Source organism: Ursus americanus, chromosome 1 (assembly GCF_024610735.1).
Source record: "Ursus americanus isolate L20-20 chromosome 1, mUrsAme1.1.p, whole genome shotgun sequence".
In the NCBI taxonomy this organism is placed as follows: Eukaryota; Metazoa; Chordata; class Mammalia; order Carnivora; family Ursidae; genus Ursus; species Ursus americanus.
Window position 1 is genome coordinate 14,992,462 of NC_142127.1, and position 16,601 is coordinate 15,009,062.

The 16,601-nt window shown below is 36.2% G+C and overlaps 1 protein-coding gene across 1 annotated transcript in view; it reads left to right on the plus strand.

Moving 5' to 3' along the window:
* The first annotated feature begins 392 nt into the window (after window positions 1-392).
* SLC35F5 (solute carrier family 35 member F5) overlaps window positions 393-16,601 on the plus strand; it is a 38,071-nt gene continuing 21,862 nt past the window's right edge. Inside the window, exons 1-8 of the mRNA XM_045804066.2 lie at window positions 393-685; window positions 1,536-1,626; window positions 1,764-1,905; window positions 5,548-5,691; window positions 8,551-8,613; window positions 10,716-10,797; window positions 11,594-11,784; window positions 16,301-16,382. Coding sequence (XP_045660022.1) covers window positions 646-685; window positions 1,536-1,626; window positions 1,764-1,905; window positions 5,548-5,691; window positions 8,551-8,613; window positions 10,716-10,797; window positions 11,594-11,784; window positions 16,301-16,382 — 835 coding nt within the window. The 5' untranslated portion in view covers window positions 393-645. The remainder of the gene's footprint in view (window positions 686-1,535; window positions 1,627-1,763; window positions 1,906-5,547; window positions 5,692-8,550; window positions 8,614-10,715; window positions 10,798-11,593; window positions 11,785-16,300; window positions 16,383-16,601) is intronic.

The following is a 16,601-nucleotide window of genomic DNA, read 5'->3' on the forward strand; positions in this document are numbered from 1 at the left end:
TGCCAAACCACTTTGCTTTTCGGTCCTCTTCTCGAGAAAGGGATAGAGAGAGTTTCGTGGCTGAACTTGGTGCGAAATGTCGTTGCTATCTTTCTTTCTAGGGTGGGGCCATCTGGAGCCCCGGCCACCTCCCTCGTCCTTCATTTCGCCCCGGTCACCCACTCTCGCTTCCCTCTTCTTCCACCACGCCCTGCTATACTTCTACCTCCGCTCCTCCCAGTGTCACTGGCTCGTCTTCGAGCTCCGCTCCCGGCGCCGGGCAGTACGCTGCTCCACGCCGCCGAGTCACCCTGGAGACGCGCCCCGCGCGGCCAGCCGTCGCGCCGCCATGACGTACCCCCAGCGCCGCCGCCGTCGGGCTGGGGGGCGGGGCCGCAGGGCGGGCTGGCCGGCCGGGGGCGGGGCCGGGGTCCAGCTCCTCGCCTCCGCGGCCATCGCTTCCTGCGCGGTCCTTTCTACTCGCCCGCTCCCCGCCCTCCCGGGCCGAGTGGGGCCGGGTGGCGTCCGCAACCTCACCCCGAGGGACACCGCGGCTTCAGGGGCTGGGTTTCCAGCGCAGCGCAATGTCAGGCACCGCGACAGCTCTGTGAGTTCGAGGCCGCGGCCGTGGCGCTGGGCGGCGGCGGGTCCGGGCCGAGGCCGCTCATGGTGCCGCCACGACACCATCGCGGGGCAGGAAGGCCAGGTAGGCAGGCAGGGGAGGGCCCCGAAATCCCCCGGAGCCCAAATCGGGACACAGTGCCCACGAACGGCCCCACCCCCAGCTGTTGGGGTCGGTAGAAGCTCCCTGGCCGAAATGGTATTGGTCTCCGAGGGGCGGCGTGAGGGGAAGGCTGACAGGGGCGTGTGAGCCTGGTCTGGACTCCGACACTAGTGGGAGCTGCTCGAGCGCCACCTCCGCGCTTTTTCTCACTCCCTGGGGAGGCGTCACTGGCTTAACTTTTTTTTCCCCCCTCAAAAGAAGAGGAGGATTCCCTTTAACAGCTGTTTCCTCACTCGTCTCGGAATTACTCTTTCGATCTCAAGAAGCTAGATGCAGTGACAGGCAAGGGTGGGTGGGGAGCGTGGAGTATCCTCTCTCTCTACCACGTGAGGCGATTGGAAACGCGCTGCCAAGACTCACAATAAATCACTTCCTCTCAAAAATCAAACTCCTCTGCAAGAGATCGAAGACAGGAAAGACAGAAGCAGGCGCGAGTCTAGGCATTGCCTCTTGGGGTGGATTCCTCTGTAGGGAGAGGCGAATGGAGTTTCTGTATTTAGAAACTCGGAGGAGCTTTTTACCAGTAGCTGCCTACTCTTAAATATTGCGGTTTATTGAAGATTGCTTTTTTTTTTTCCTGTACCGTGTACTTTTCTGAGTATAATTTGAAATATACAGTGAATAACGAGGCTAGAGAAGAGTATCAGTTATATTGAACACATTTTGGTATTTTTCATTTGTTCATTTTGAATTTTAAGGGTAAGAAAGATCTGATGAACCTTATTTTGAGTGGTTGATGTTTTCATAAGCATCATTTTATTGCTGTTTTTAGGTGCGCTGAGTTCTTCACCTCCTTTTAGACTCAGATCTGCCAAGTTTTCAGGCTTTGCTCTTGAAGATCTTAGAGAGGCCTTTAAAGTAAGGTAAATCCCACTTTTAACTTACTGTGTGACTTTCAAACAACATCAGTTAACAAATGTTAGATGTTCTTTTATACTAATTTTCTACGGTTGTTTTTCAAAAATCTTCTCTAATGTGATCTATATTTTCAAAAAAACAGACTGCAAATGGTGTGTGTATTTATCATGAACCGGATGAATTCCCAGAGCAGTGGTTTCACTCAGCGCAGGCGAATGGCTCTTGGGATTGTTATTCTCCTACTTGTTGATGTGATATGGGTCGCATCCTCAGAACTTACTTCGGTAGGTAATTCTTGTCTAGTAATGATATTGTATAATAATAATATTGCTGTTAATCTGTGATATCTCAGTAATCATTTCTACGTCTCATGCTTACTTAAAGCAGTATTTTGAATGTTGTTGAATTATTTATATTTTCTTTGATATGTGAATTGATGTCAATTCAAGTTGAAACAAAAGATAGTCTTTCAGTTTTCTTCGATCTTTTAGGGTTATTTTGAAAATGAGACTATATTCTTGTTTTCTTAATATTTGATTATGTATCTCTTGTTTTCCTTCTAAATTTAATTTCTTTGTTTATAAACAATATTTTCTAGTGGAACAAGTATCTAGGTTGCAAAGCCATTTGTCAACATTTAGGGGAAAGTAAGAATGCTTCCAGACAGATGAGTGAAAGTGATCAGAGCTTTCATGTACAGGTCACTATTGGGCATATGCCTGGGTGTGTGCACATTTATACATTTGCTAATTCATTCATTGTGAAATACATGGTATATGGTGATTGCATTCAGTTAAAATTTATTTTTCCTTTATCAGTGTCCTCTTGATAGTAATGTGTTATTTTGAGTGCACAAAGTAGTTTTTCTTTCTAATATATATGTAGATACTTTATTCTGTTTGGTTAATGAGCTCTAAAAAAAAGTTGTGCAATTTTATTTTCAGAAATTACTGCTTTTCAACTTACATGTTGTAGTCTTAAGGCTAATATACAAAAGGAAATTGTATTTATAAGATGAGCTTAAATGTCAAAAGAAGCAGTTTGCTACCGCTGGTCATTTCACATTATAGTTAAGTAAATAGTTGACACTGACGTTGTAGCCAATGAGTAAATAAATTTTTAGCCGTTTTGGAAGTACGCTCTGGAATACAATAGGCCATTTATTATTTTTCACTCTTCTGTAACCCCCCTTTTTTTTTTTTAAGATGAACATTCTGTAGTTTAACAACAAAGAAATCTCTTTAATGTTGAAGGGGAAATAAATCTATCTGTAAAACTTTATTTTAGTTTTAAATAAATAGTTTGGTTTTTATTTGTCAGGTAATAAAATTTAGGACAGAAGAGGAGCTGATCAAATTATAATTTAGCAATCTGTATTCGACGATATTTTATAATTTTGTTATCCAAGAGCATATGTAATATGTCTAATTCTTCAGCCAAATATGCACATTAAACTTTTGAGATACATTGTGTATTTCAACAAGAAAATCAGTCTTTTTATTACAGAAAATTTCTGACATATACAAAGTAGAAAGAATGGTATAATGGATCTTCATATACCTAACAACTATTAAATTTTGCCAGTCTTTTCTTAGGCATGTTTTCCTGAAGTATTTTAAAGTCTATTCTAGCCACTTGTAATTTCACCTGTAAATTCTTTCATACTCATCTCAAACTGAAAAGGTCCTAATTTGTAAAAATATAATCACCGTACCATTAACAACATTGTATGTCTAACAAAATTAATTATAATTTTTTTTAAATCATCTGGTACCTGGTCCATATTCAAATTTCTTTTAAGTTGCTTCCATTCCTTAACTGTGTTCCCTAACCTCCACCTTTTTTTTTTTTAATTATGCTAATGATTCGTTGGAAAAACTGAATCATTTTTCCTATAGGATATATCACACTGTCTTAGTCCACTTGGGGTACCACAACAAGACTGCCATTAGCCTGGGTGGCTCAGACAACAGACATTTATTTCTTACAGCTCTCGGGGCTGGAGAGCTCAAGATCAAGGCCCTGGCAGATTCGGTGTCTGCTGAGGACCCACTTCCTGGTTCTTAGGTGGCAGTCCTCTCACTGTGTCCTTAAAAGGCCGGAAGGTCAGCAAAGCTGTCTGTGATATCTTTATAAGGCACTAATTCCTTTCATGAGGGTTCTGCACTTGACCTAATCACCTCCCAAAGGCCCCACCTCCTAATACCATCACATTGGGAGTTAGAATTTTAACATATTGGGGCACCTTAACCAGCGGTTAAGCGTCTGCCTTCGGCTCAGGGCATGATCCCGGCGTTATGGGATCGAGCCCCACATCAGGCTCCTCCGCTATGAGCCTGCTTCTTCCTCTCCCACTCCCCCTGCTTGTGTTCCCTCTCTCGCTGGCCGTCTCTCTCTAATAAATAAATAAATCTTTAAAAAAAATTTTTTTAACATATTAATTTTGGGAGGATACACGTATTCACTCTAGAACACATTTCAAATTTAGCTGATTGTTTCCTTGGGGTGTCATTTAACTTGCTCCTCCTTTTCTCCTATTTCCTGTAAAATGGTAGTTAGATGTACAGTCCTGATTTGATTCAGGTTCAGTTTTTAGAAAAAACACCTTGGTGGTACTGGGTACTTCTTGTGACAACACATGAGGTGCATAATGACTGCAAGTCTTACTTTGGATGATGCCAACTTCAGCACTATAAAGTTTCTCATCAACCTTTAGGTAATAGTCAAATATCCTTGTGATTATTGCCCAGATAGAGTATTTCATTAGGGGTTGTAAAATGATGATTTTTCTAAGGGTCATTCCTTGTGCATTTATTAGCTGAGTTCTTTAAGGAGAGGTTTTCACCACTACCATTTGGTTATTCTGAAACATGGTTCATATAGGAAGGGTTGAATAAATCTTGATTCTTTGTTTGTTTTAGAGTAATGTTGCTTAGCAACTTTGAGTAGTAACCATAGAGTATGATCATGCATTCATGATTTTTTGTGGATTTTATGTTTTTCAGACAATTGTAGTTACTCCTTTTGGTGCTTAAACTGTACTGTCTTTGACCAGTGGGAACCTCTTCAAATTGGCTCCACTGTCCTTTCAATATGACCCTATTAATCTTTAACATCCTATTTGCTTTCTGGCACAAGATGCCCCAGGCTCATCTGGTAATTTTCTTGCCCCATATTTGGATTTGATCATTTCTTTAAGAACCCATGGTTTCTTTTATTGCAAGATGATACAGATCACTTTCTCAATTCTATAGGTGCTCATTCCTCCCGGGTTGTCATTTTTTCTAGGCCTTTCAATGTATATAACTAGGAAATTTTTTTTTTTAAGGAAACAAAAAATGAAGAATTCTAAGTTAAATGAAGCTTATAGGTTTTATGTAACTTCCTAACAACATTAACCTTCATGCAGTTTTATTCATATGCCATTCTACTTCATTGCCTTTCTTCTTTATGCAGTTTTCTCTGGGCTGTTATTCAGCCCTACACATGCAGCTCAAGAATAGCTTCTCTTAGGAATCTTCCACAATCCTCAAAATGATCTGTCCCCCTTTGGTAATCCCACAGTATCTGTATACCCCTGTTGTGGTACTTAGCATATTATGCTGTGTACTTTTCATATATATGTGAAAGGAAAGACTGCATTATTTTTCCTTAGCTCCTAGCACAAGTACTCTTGCTAGGTTTTTAATGAATGTTGAACAAAACTTTTTTTGGGAGTTGTTGCTGCTTTGTTTGGGAATGTTATCTTTTGTATACAAGCAAATATAATATTTAGAAATGAGTATAAAATATTTTTGTAATGTCTTCTGATCTTCCCTTCCACATGAACTTCTAGAGTTTAAAGTCATGTAATAGCTTTATTTTGTTGGAGATAAGTAATAAGGTTTAAAGTCATTTCATAGTTTATGTAAATTTTTTCTCTACAGTATGTTTTTACTCAGTACAACAAGCCATTCTTCAGCACCTTTGCAAAAACATCTATGTTTGTTCTATACCTTTTGGGCTTTATTATTTGGAAACCATGGAGACAACAGTGTACAAGAGGATTTCGAGGAAAGAATGCTGCTTTTGTAAGTTTTAAATTTTAAGTGTTTGTTGGAGAGGGGATTTATTTTTTCAAAGTTTAAAGTTCTTAGTTTCTTGAAGGATATCAGATTTTAAGTTGTTCGGTTAAGTGAGTGTAGATAGCATGATATAAGAGAAACCTACTTGTGTCCAAAATTTTAAATTTATTCTTCTAATCAACTCGGTATCGGAATATCTTGTGAGAAATCAAAGGTACATAAGCACTTTCTTTCCCTTATCTTGTAAAATCCTCTGGGTTGTTAAAAATAGAACTAGCCCAAATCATTAATGTGAAGATGAAGATGGGAGTGAGGAACAAGAGGACTATCTGGAGTCTTTGGTCATTTGCATACCAGATGAGTGTCATCTAAATAGTTGTAAAGTTGCTCTTAGAAATAAAGTAAAGCAAGGTTTTATTTATTAAGATGAAAAAAGATTATTTCCAGCCATCTTTCAGATGTTTGGCTAACCGAATTATATTATATTCTTTCCTTGATGTAACATAACATGCTGATTGATAGTGTTGACAGAAATGGCAGTTTATATAGTGATATATTTTCTAGAAGTAGAAACTAAATTTTTGAGAATGAAGAATAAAACTGCCTCTTAAATTAATTCTTTTCTTTTTCCATTCTTTCTCCTTTTCTCTTCTTTTAAAATTGTGATAGAATGTATATAACGTCAGATTTACCATTTTAGCCCTTTTTTCTTAACCCTCTTTTTTTATTGTAGTAGAGTATATATGACATAAAATTTACAACTTTAACCATTTTTAAATGTAAAGTGGTATATAGCGAACATTTTAAATGCTCAGTGGCATTAACTACGTTCACTTTGCTACATAACCATCACCACTGTCCCATCTTCCAAACTTTTTCATTATCCCAAACAGAAACTCTGTACCCATTAAATAATAACTAACTCCCATTCCTCACTCCTCCCAAATACTTTCTTTCTCTTAATTATTTTCTTTTATGTGTACTTTTTTGGTGCATTAGACTAGTGTTATTTCTTGTCTTTTCTAATGAACTCTTTCCATTTTTTACTTTGTAAAAGTAATACATATACATTATAGAAATGCATATATACATTGTACTATTACAGGTAGGAGTATGTTACATGTATATACTACATGCACATTACTGAACATTTAGACAATATAGAGGAACAGGGGCGCCTGGGTAGCGCAGTCGTTAAAGCGTCTGCCTTCGGCTCAGGGCGTGATCCCGGCGTGCCGGGATCGAGTCCCACATCAGGCTTCTCCGCTGTGAGCCTGCTTCTTCCTCTCCCACTCCCCCTGCTGTGTTCCCTCTCTCGCTGGCTGTCTCTCTGTCACATAAAATAAATAAAAAATCTTTAAAAAAAAAAAAAAGAAAATATAGAGGAACAAAAAGAAGAAAATAGTAAATTCCACCATTCAAGGAATAACTTCAGAGTATTTTGACGTATATCCTGTCATTCTTTTTCATGTGTGTATTTTTATTTTATTTTTTACAAAAGTGAAACTGTACTATTATGTCCTGTTTTACAGTGGACTTTCTGTTCTTAGTGGTATATCATGAACAACTTTCTGTGTAATTTATTATTCCTAGAACATTTTTTAATGTTAAGTTTTTTAAAATTGTAGTAGTGATGCATGTTCATTGTTGAAGATGAATTATGGTAACGTGAAGAATAAGAATAGTCTGTCCGTAATCTCATCATTCTACAACCACTGTATATGATACTTTCTGTAGCTAAGTGTTCATGTGCATATATGTACAATTATAGAAGTAAGTTTAGTCCTTATCATTGTCTAACTGATTTTACTTTTTACTTAACAATATATCATGAATACCTCTCCAGGCTAATAAATAAACATTTGTTATTATCTTTTCTATTTTATTTAATTGTTACTTGATAGTTAGATTGTTTTCACTTTTTCTTTTGATATAAGTAAATAGAATATCTTTATACACATCTATAGTTATTTACTTAGGATAAATCTGCAAAGTATAATTGCTGTATCGATAAAACAATAATGCCATTTTTCAAGCTTTTGCTTCCTATTGCTAAATTATCATCTATAATTCATATCTCTGTTAGCAGTGCATGAGAGTGAATCCTTACCACAATCCCAACATTTATCAATTTGATAGATGAACAATGATATTTTGTTTAATCTGCATGCTTTTGGTGGTTTTTTATATATTTGTTGCACAATAGAATTCTTTTTTGGAGTTGTCTATATCTTGTTCCTTTTTCTACATTGTCTCCTTCTTATTGACTTACAGGAATTCTTTAAGAGCATGGGCCCTGGTATTTGAATTTTGTTCTGTCATTTGCTGATTGTGTGACCTTGAGCTAGTTATTTAACCTCTTCAGACTTTAAGCAAGGATAATGATAGGGTAGCTATGGGTGAATAAAAACGTGCTTGTACAGCACTAGCCTAGGGTTCTCCAAATGTGGTCTAGTCCATTGTCCATTTAGGGGGTTCTTGATGTTAATACTATTATCATGATAACACTAAGATGTTCTTTCTCTTTTTCATTAACCCACCCATCCTTTTCCTTCTTATCTGATATGTTACAGTAAATAGTATTGTGAAAAGGTCATAAGTTTTGTATTTAGACTGACTTTGGTTTTAATCCTGGCTCTGTTACTTAGATGAAATCTCTCAGCCTGTTGCTTCATCAGTAAAATGAAGATGGTAATACCTACCTTGCATAACTGAATACTTGGCCTTAGCTGCTATTATGATTACTAATAATTATACCCTTATAATAATCTGGATTTTTTTTTATTCTGTTCCTTTGGGTGTGACTGACAGCAGCCTTACTTTATAACATGAGTTTAATCGAATTTTATGTCCTGTTATCTGTAGTTTGCAGATGCTGAAGGTTACTTTGCTGCTTGCACAACAGATACAACTATGAATAGTTCTTTGGTAAGTGCTTTTTTTCTCATCAGGAGTGGAATGGGTGGAGTTGAGCCACGACAGGAAGGACTGAAATAGCTTTGTAAAACCACTATATTAGGATGTAGATATATCCTAATATTGGGTGCCCACCGTAAGAATTGTAATATGGTACTTTCTTTCTGGGACCTTGAAGTAAGCAGTTCAGCCTTCTGAGAGAGAGGGGAAGAGGAGGACAATTGGTTAAGGAGTGAAAATCCTAAGGGACAGTCCTTTGTCCTTTGTTTCTTACCCACTTCATCACTTTGTATTCATTATTATTATCACTTAGAAGCAAATATATTTGTTTGACACTGAGCATATATAAGCAAATTGTTCATTTGTTCCACAGATTTTTTCGACAAAGTTTTAAGAGCACTTTTTTTTTTAAAAGATATATTTATTTATTTGAGAGAGAGAGCATGAGGAGGAGGAGCAGAGGAAGAAGGAGGGAGAATCTCCAGCAGAGTCCCCACTGAGCGCAGAGCCCAGCACAGGGCTCCGTCTCATGACCCTGAGATCATGACCCGAGCCTAAAGGAAGAGTTGGATGCTCCCCCAGCTGCACCATCGAGGTGTCCCTTAGTGTTGAGCACTTGTTCTAGCTTATGTTCTAGTGTGTGAGAGTGTGTGTTCAGGGAGGGCAGAAGAGACAGATAATAAGTGATCAAGTAAAGTAATTAACATATTCATTTATTTTAAGCAGTTATAATCTAGTTTGAGAGAGGGTATGTAGAAATCTTTTTTTTTTTTTTAGATCATCACTAAGGCATCTCTTTTAAGGTGTATTGTTCCAAATGTGGTATTCTATCTGAGAAAAATTGTAAAGTTTCCCTAAAGTTTAACATCAGTATATAAAACATTAGCATGGTGGCCTTATTGCCAGTATAGTTTTTTACTTGTTTGTCTGGCTTTTAGGACTATAGTTACATGCAGGGTAGATTACCAGGTGCTATGAAGAGTTTATGAAACTTAGAGAAAGTGTCATTCTGTTTCTCTGGGATCTTAAGAATCCGCAAAATTAATATCAGTTGTCCCTATCAGGGTAGAAGGCAGAGTGGAGGTGACAGATTATTCTTCTACCTCCTCTAATACATTTTTGCTGTTTTCAGTAAGATGGGTATGTCAGATTGTTCTAGGCCAAATGCTTTAATGAAAAGCTCAGTGTAACGAAGAGACTGTCTATTTTCAGATCCATTGCCTCTTCATTTACTGAGTAGTTTTCATTGGCAGAGTTCTATACCAAGAGCTAAAAGAGAATTGAATAGAAAACATTTTCTGTTAATTTAAGAAACAGCTTAGTTGGAGAATTGTGCCTTCAATATAGATCATTTAAAAAACATTTGTAAAAACAGTAGAGGAATTCAGAACCACTTAAGAACACAGACCTTTAGAGCATGGTTAGATAAACCTATTGTCTAGACAATTCTATTGTCTACCACTTGATTATTTTACATCTCTGTTTCTAGGAAAGTTTTTAAATACCATTTTATGAGGTTGTTATGAGGACTAATGAGAAAGACATGTTTAACTGCTCTGGACTTGGTAACTGGTACATTGTAAGAACTGATAAGCGGTAGCCGATTTTTTCTTGTTTATTAATCCTGTAATGGTTTTCAGGAATCTTAATCTTTAGTTGAATCTTCAGTAATCAGAGGAAACAATTTGGCAAATTCATACACATATTAGATCTTGATTATCACTTCATTGTCTGCCTTCCCCTGTAAACTATATCATCATCGAGGACAGAGACTTTGTCTTTTTTCAGTCTTATATCCCCAGGATCTAGAACAGTTTCTGACATAGTAGAACTCAGCATGTATTTGTTAAAAGAATAAATGAAAAGAAATTGGAGATAATCTGTTAGCTCGAGAAGAGGTCTGTTTTTATGACATTTAAATGTTAAGTATAATGTACCAGTGCTATTCCAATACATTTTGGGAAAATTCTGCTGTGGTGAACAGCAGAATATGGTGGTGAACAGCTGTGTTTTGAGTGGTATTTATGTCTACATGCCATCAACTTAAATTTTAGCCAATATATCAGCTATTATACTTGCTGTTTATATTTGTTTCTGTTTTTGTTACATTCTAGAGTGAACCTCTTTATGTTCCTGTGAAATTTCATGATATTCCAAGTGAAAAACCTGAGAACACAAACATTGATACTGAAGAAAGTAAGCAAAACTTAGAATTTTTATAACTTAGAAATGGGAGGAAATTTTAGCTTCATTTAAGCCATCCCCAAACTTAGTGATTTTGTGGGTTGACGGGGATCACCTGGCATTTCTTCTTTTCCATGATGTATTGTCCTGGCCTCTAGTCTTCCAGAAGTTTGACTGGAAGTTTTTATTTAAACCAGAAATAATTTCCAAATATCAGATATCTCTATGGTTTCATCATACCTATATATGTATATATTTAAATGAACAAGATCCTCTTCAGCCATGCCATTTGAGACTCCTAATAGCAAATTACAGGAGTTTTGTTGGTTCTGTGAATTGAGTAAAGAATATCAGCTTCAGTGTAAGCACAGTATTTATCCATAATACTCTCTTGCAAAGAATGGACCTCTAGAGGAATGTTCTGCATGCTGGACCAGGAACATAATTCTCATAAATTGGCTATCTATGAAGATAACTCCAAATAAAATTTTATCATAAATGCTAAAATAATAACCATACTATAATCCTGATCTAGGCAGTTGTGTATGTACACAATTGCAGAACTTTTCTTTGAATATTGGTCTCATTTTAAAACCTTTAAAACATTTTTATAGATGAAAATGTTTTTCCTTTTACTCTTTGAGCAGAACTGCCCCAGGTAATAATAGAACTCCGGTTTTCTTTGCTGTCCCAAGTCTGATCATATGTAGATTAAAGAATATGCATTTATCAGTAAATTAAAACTTGTGACTTTCATTGGATGTGAGGGGAGACGTTAATGATTTTGTATTATACTTTTCCTTTTAAGCTCCCAAAAAGTCTCGTGTAAGGTTCAGTAATATCATGGAGATTCGGCAGCTTCCATCAAGCCATGCATTGGAAGCTAAGTTGTCTCGCATGTCATATCCTACTGTGAAAGAACAAGAATCCTTATTCAAAACTGTGGGGAAGCTTACTGCAACTCAAGTAGCAAAAATTAGCTTTTTTTTTTGCTTTGTGGTAGGTCTTCTCTTTATTATATGTTTAGAACTTGAATTTTAAGACAATATACATGCCAGCAGTATGCTATGGAAACGTAACACTGTTAGGTTGCTTAACTGTGACTTTAAAACTCAGCTATCTGGCATCATTGGGAACTTTGAATATCAAGTCAGCAAATGCTTACCATACCTCAAAGAATTCAATCAATACTATAACACAACAACTACTTATATATATTCAGAATTTGGCATTGCTTCATGGTCAGGATAATTAATAGTTATTTTACACTATGATATATACAAAGGCTGGTAAATAACCAGATGAGAGTTTACTGTATGCATTGATTTTGTTGAATAAGTGGTTTTGTAGTTGTATAGTAAATTGGTGTAAATGTCAAATATTTTAGCAAGTACTCATAGTAAACACTTCTATAGAATTTATGTTATTGTTAATAGTTTTTCTATTAATAAACTGAAAAATGTGCTAAAGATTTCACATAGAATAATCATACAGCAAATATTATTTTAGAATAAGCTGGGATTAGACTTGTCCGAGTTAGTGAAAACTGAAGTTTAGAATTCGATAGTGAATTTCAGGGCTCTTTTCCTGCATATGTCATTGGGAGCAGCCTAATCCAAGGTGTTTTAATACGAGCCTTTAAGATTTTAAATTTATACTGAGCTTTTTAAAAGACCAGATAATGCAGTGCTAATGTCGAATCATTAGCCTGATCATAAGATTTTTTTACTTCACAGTTTTGCCTCATTGCAGAGCCCATTTTTCTCCATCCTCCTCCTGAATAACATCTAGCTGAGTGATGCCTTGATTAATATATTCAGCAGTACAAATAAAAAAATCATTGTGAGTTACGATAATTACATATATACTAAAATTAATTTAAAGGCTCATACATTTGGTGTATGCTGTTAATTATTTTTTCTGTTTGCTTGTTTTAAATGAATGTAGAGCAAGACTAAGCTTTATCATATGTTACCTAATTTTCAAATGAGACTTGAGGTGAAGAATAATAAAGCATCTACATAGTAAAAGTTAAAAACAAAGATGAAAAGAGTCAGATTAAATGGGTAGGATGTGTGTGTGGTGGAAAGAAGCTGGCTGTGGAATGGGATGATTATATCAGGAACTCTGATTTAAAGGAAGAAAGCTACTTCGAGCACACAATTCATCTCTGGCAAATTGGTAAAAGGAAAAGCAAAAAGGAAAACCTCCTGAATTACACAGCTATTTGCCTATTAAAAGGAACTATTTCCCTTCATTGGATAAAAGCAAACTTTTTTCCCAACTCACAACTCTGAGAGAATGTGTTACATAAGTACATTATATAGGTACTATTCCATGCTGACTTACAGATAAATATGTCCATATAAAAAGCCTTTTAAAAAATTGTGGTAAAATATATGTGCTATAAAATTTGCCATTTTAACCTTTTTTTATCATTTTAACCATTTTTAAGTGTATATTCAGTGGCATTAGGTACATTCACACTGTTGTGCAACCACCTATCGACAGAACATTTTTCATACTACAAAACTGAAATTCTATATCCATTAAATAATTCCCCTTTCTCACCTCCCCCTGCCTCTGACAGCCACCATTCTGCTTTCTGTCTCTATGAATTTGACTACTCTTAAGTACCTTGCGTGAGTGGAATTCTACACTGTTTTAATTTTTTTTTCCCTTAAGATTTTATTTATTTATTTGTCAGAGAGAGAGAGCACGCACTAGCAGGGGGAGTGGCAGGCAGAGCAGGCAGAGGGAGAAGCAGGCTCCTCACCGAGCAGGGAGCCGGATGTGGAGCTCCATCTCAGGACCCTGGGATCCTGACCTGAGCCTAAGGCAGACGCTTCACCTACTAAGCGACCCAGGCGCCCCACTGGTTTTCCTTTTATAACTGGCTTATCTCAGCATAAAGTCTTCAAGGTCCATCCTCGTAACGTGTCTGAACTTTCTTCCCTTTTAGAGGGTGAATACCGTATCACTGTACAAATACACCACATTTTGTTTATTCATTGTGGATCTGCACTTGGGTGCTTCTACCTTCAGTAGTGTTTAAAAAAAAAGTCTTTAGTAAGTGACAAGAGTTGAAAACTATGTTAGTCTTTAGTAGAGACATTTCTGTAGAAAGAGTAAGATAGTCCAGGTATATAGCTTTTTGGAAATCTAACTTAAGAGTGGTAAGCTTTGATAAGGTTTAGAGCAGTGCTGTTCAACAGAAATATAATATGAGCCTCAAATGCAGGTGACATACGTATTTTTCAATTTTCTACAATTAGAAAAATTTTTAAATTTTTAAGAGAAATCAAGAGAAACAAGTGAAGTTAATTTTAATACTGTTTTTATTTAACCCATTATATGTAAACTATTTTAATATGTTATCTATATAAAAGTTATTAATGAGATAGTTTATTTTTGTTAGTATTAATATTCTAAGCATTTCATTTTCTATTTCATTTCAATTTCAGTTTTTATTTCAATTTTAGTTGTTAAATATTTCAATACAGACTTGCCACATTTCAGTTCTTCAGTAGCTGCATGTGGCTAGTGGCTACTGTATTGTACAGTGCAGGGCAGGAGTTACTAATTCCTGTATTTGCTGGTCCTCCTTGAATATCTTTTGTCTCGTTAGGGCTTACAATGTTTTAATTTTTCTCTGTAGAATATAATTTAGGTCATACAGTGTTTACCTTGAATATTTTCTATGATAATTTTAAGATAACTTACCACTCATGAAATAATGAAATATATAAGTTATTTGTGATAGATTGTTTATTAGTAAGTGGTTGTCCTCCACTGTGAAATAATGAAGGGGAAGCATTGTAAGGTTAATTTTTATTGGAGGTAATTGAGATGGGTCTTCTTTTGAAATGAGAGTGCCTTGGGTTTGAGAGCTAGAAAATGGGGAGAGGTGTAGAATAGAAAGATCTTTCTAGAAAGGGTTTATAGCTAATGATGATTTCTTACGATTTTTGAATGGCTGCTACCTGAATGATCTGTCTTTATTTCTTTATCGTGCATTAGCAGAGACCAGTGAGATTGTCTGGAAAATGAGCACAGTATGTGTTAAAGTGTTAAGGAAAGTGGGTCAAGAGAGGTAATTATCACCCTATAAGTATTATCTGTTCTTGTAGATAGATCTCCAAAAGATGATTAAGAGCAGGATCTTCTACCTTTTTTCTAGCACTTCATATATGTTAGATATTGCTCATCTTAGCAATTGTTACCTCATTTTCTTGTTTAGAAAGTCCAGTGAAATTATCTAGGAAGTCGGAGGACTACAGACGGTGTCAAAATCACTTTGCCGTAGTTTTATTCTGGCTTTCGTCTTGAGTACGGTGTAGACTAAGTGGAGTCTACTAAACTCAGCTATCTGCTACCTTCCAGCAGTGCTCTAAGATCATATGTCTTTGTTGCTTTGTTGAAGTATAAATGCTAATAATTATAGTACTCACGTAACTACAAGTTCTCAGAGAGATCAAGAGATGCCTCTGTCTTAAGAGAGGGATCTTCAGTGGAATATGAATATGTTTAAGTAACAGTGATGCCAAAACCAGTTAGGTAAGCAGTTAATTTACTTTGATTGACCCAGCAGTCTGCTGCTTAGTGTATGTATTAGTGACGCTCACGCACACGTGCACCAGGAGGCACGCACTAAAATGTTCGTAGTAGCTTTGTTTGAAATAGTCCAAAAGGATCCATTGACAGAAAAATGGATGAGTTGTGGTAATATGTTTTAGAATATCTGATAGCAGTGAAAATAAATGAATTTTGGAACCCCTCCCACGTGCGCGTGCACGCGCGCACACACACACACACACACACACACACCCGAGGCTTCATCAAAAAGAGATCTTTTTTACTCCTTAAATCGCATTAGGTACAGTATTGAGAATATAAGAATATCCTAGCCTAGATGAGCAAAAGAAAGGGAAAAAATATCCTCATAACTGGAAAACTTCCTTTCATTATATCCAGTTATGGGAACTCTGTATTATGTCTCCAAACTGAGAATCAGAGATAGAATCACAATTAGCCAGCAAATTCACATTTTTCATTGGACATTTTTAAATTTCCAAAGAGTGATTATGTCCTTTTATGTTTCAGTCTACCTAGCTTGCTATTTTGATCCATCCCCAAAGGTGTCATCTTGTTCAATAGATTTCTCATCATGCTGTGTTCATCTGTACCTATTTTAATATTTGAGAATTTCCCCAAATTTTAATTTGGCTTAGATAAACTTTAATAGAATGCTAGAAATGCTTGGATAAAGCAAATTTTAAAATTGATTTAATATTCAGTTTTACCCTAGTTGTTAATTTCTTAAGGGAAATTGAATAGCAAAGATCTTCAATCTAATTATAAGTGCCCTCTTTTTAGGCCTGTGATTTTTCAATAGAAAGCAATTTTAAAAGCTCTTACGATAAAATATTAAGGAGGGGGAAAAGAGGGGCCTGTAAATTATGACAGATAAAAGCATGTCATTCATTAGGTTTCACTTTGTTTTCTTTTTCTTTAGTGGTTTCTGGCAAATTTGTCATATCAAGAAGCACTTTCAGACACACAAGTTGCTATAGTTAATATTTTGTCCTCAACTTCTGGTAAGAAATTTGTCTTCAAAATCTACATTGTAAGTTGAAATCTGTTTCTGTTATATATATATACACACATACATATATGTGTGTATATATACACACACATACACACATACACATTTTTATCTTATTACAAATTATTACATTCATTCTAATGTACGTTAGTGTATTGTAACTACATAATATTTGTAGTTTTATGCTGTGGCCTTGTGCTATTTATATTCC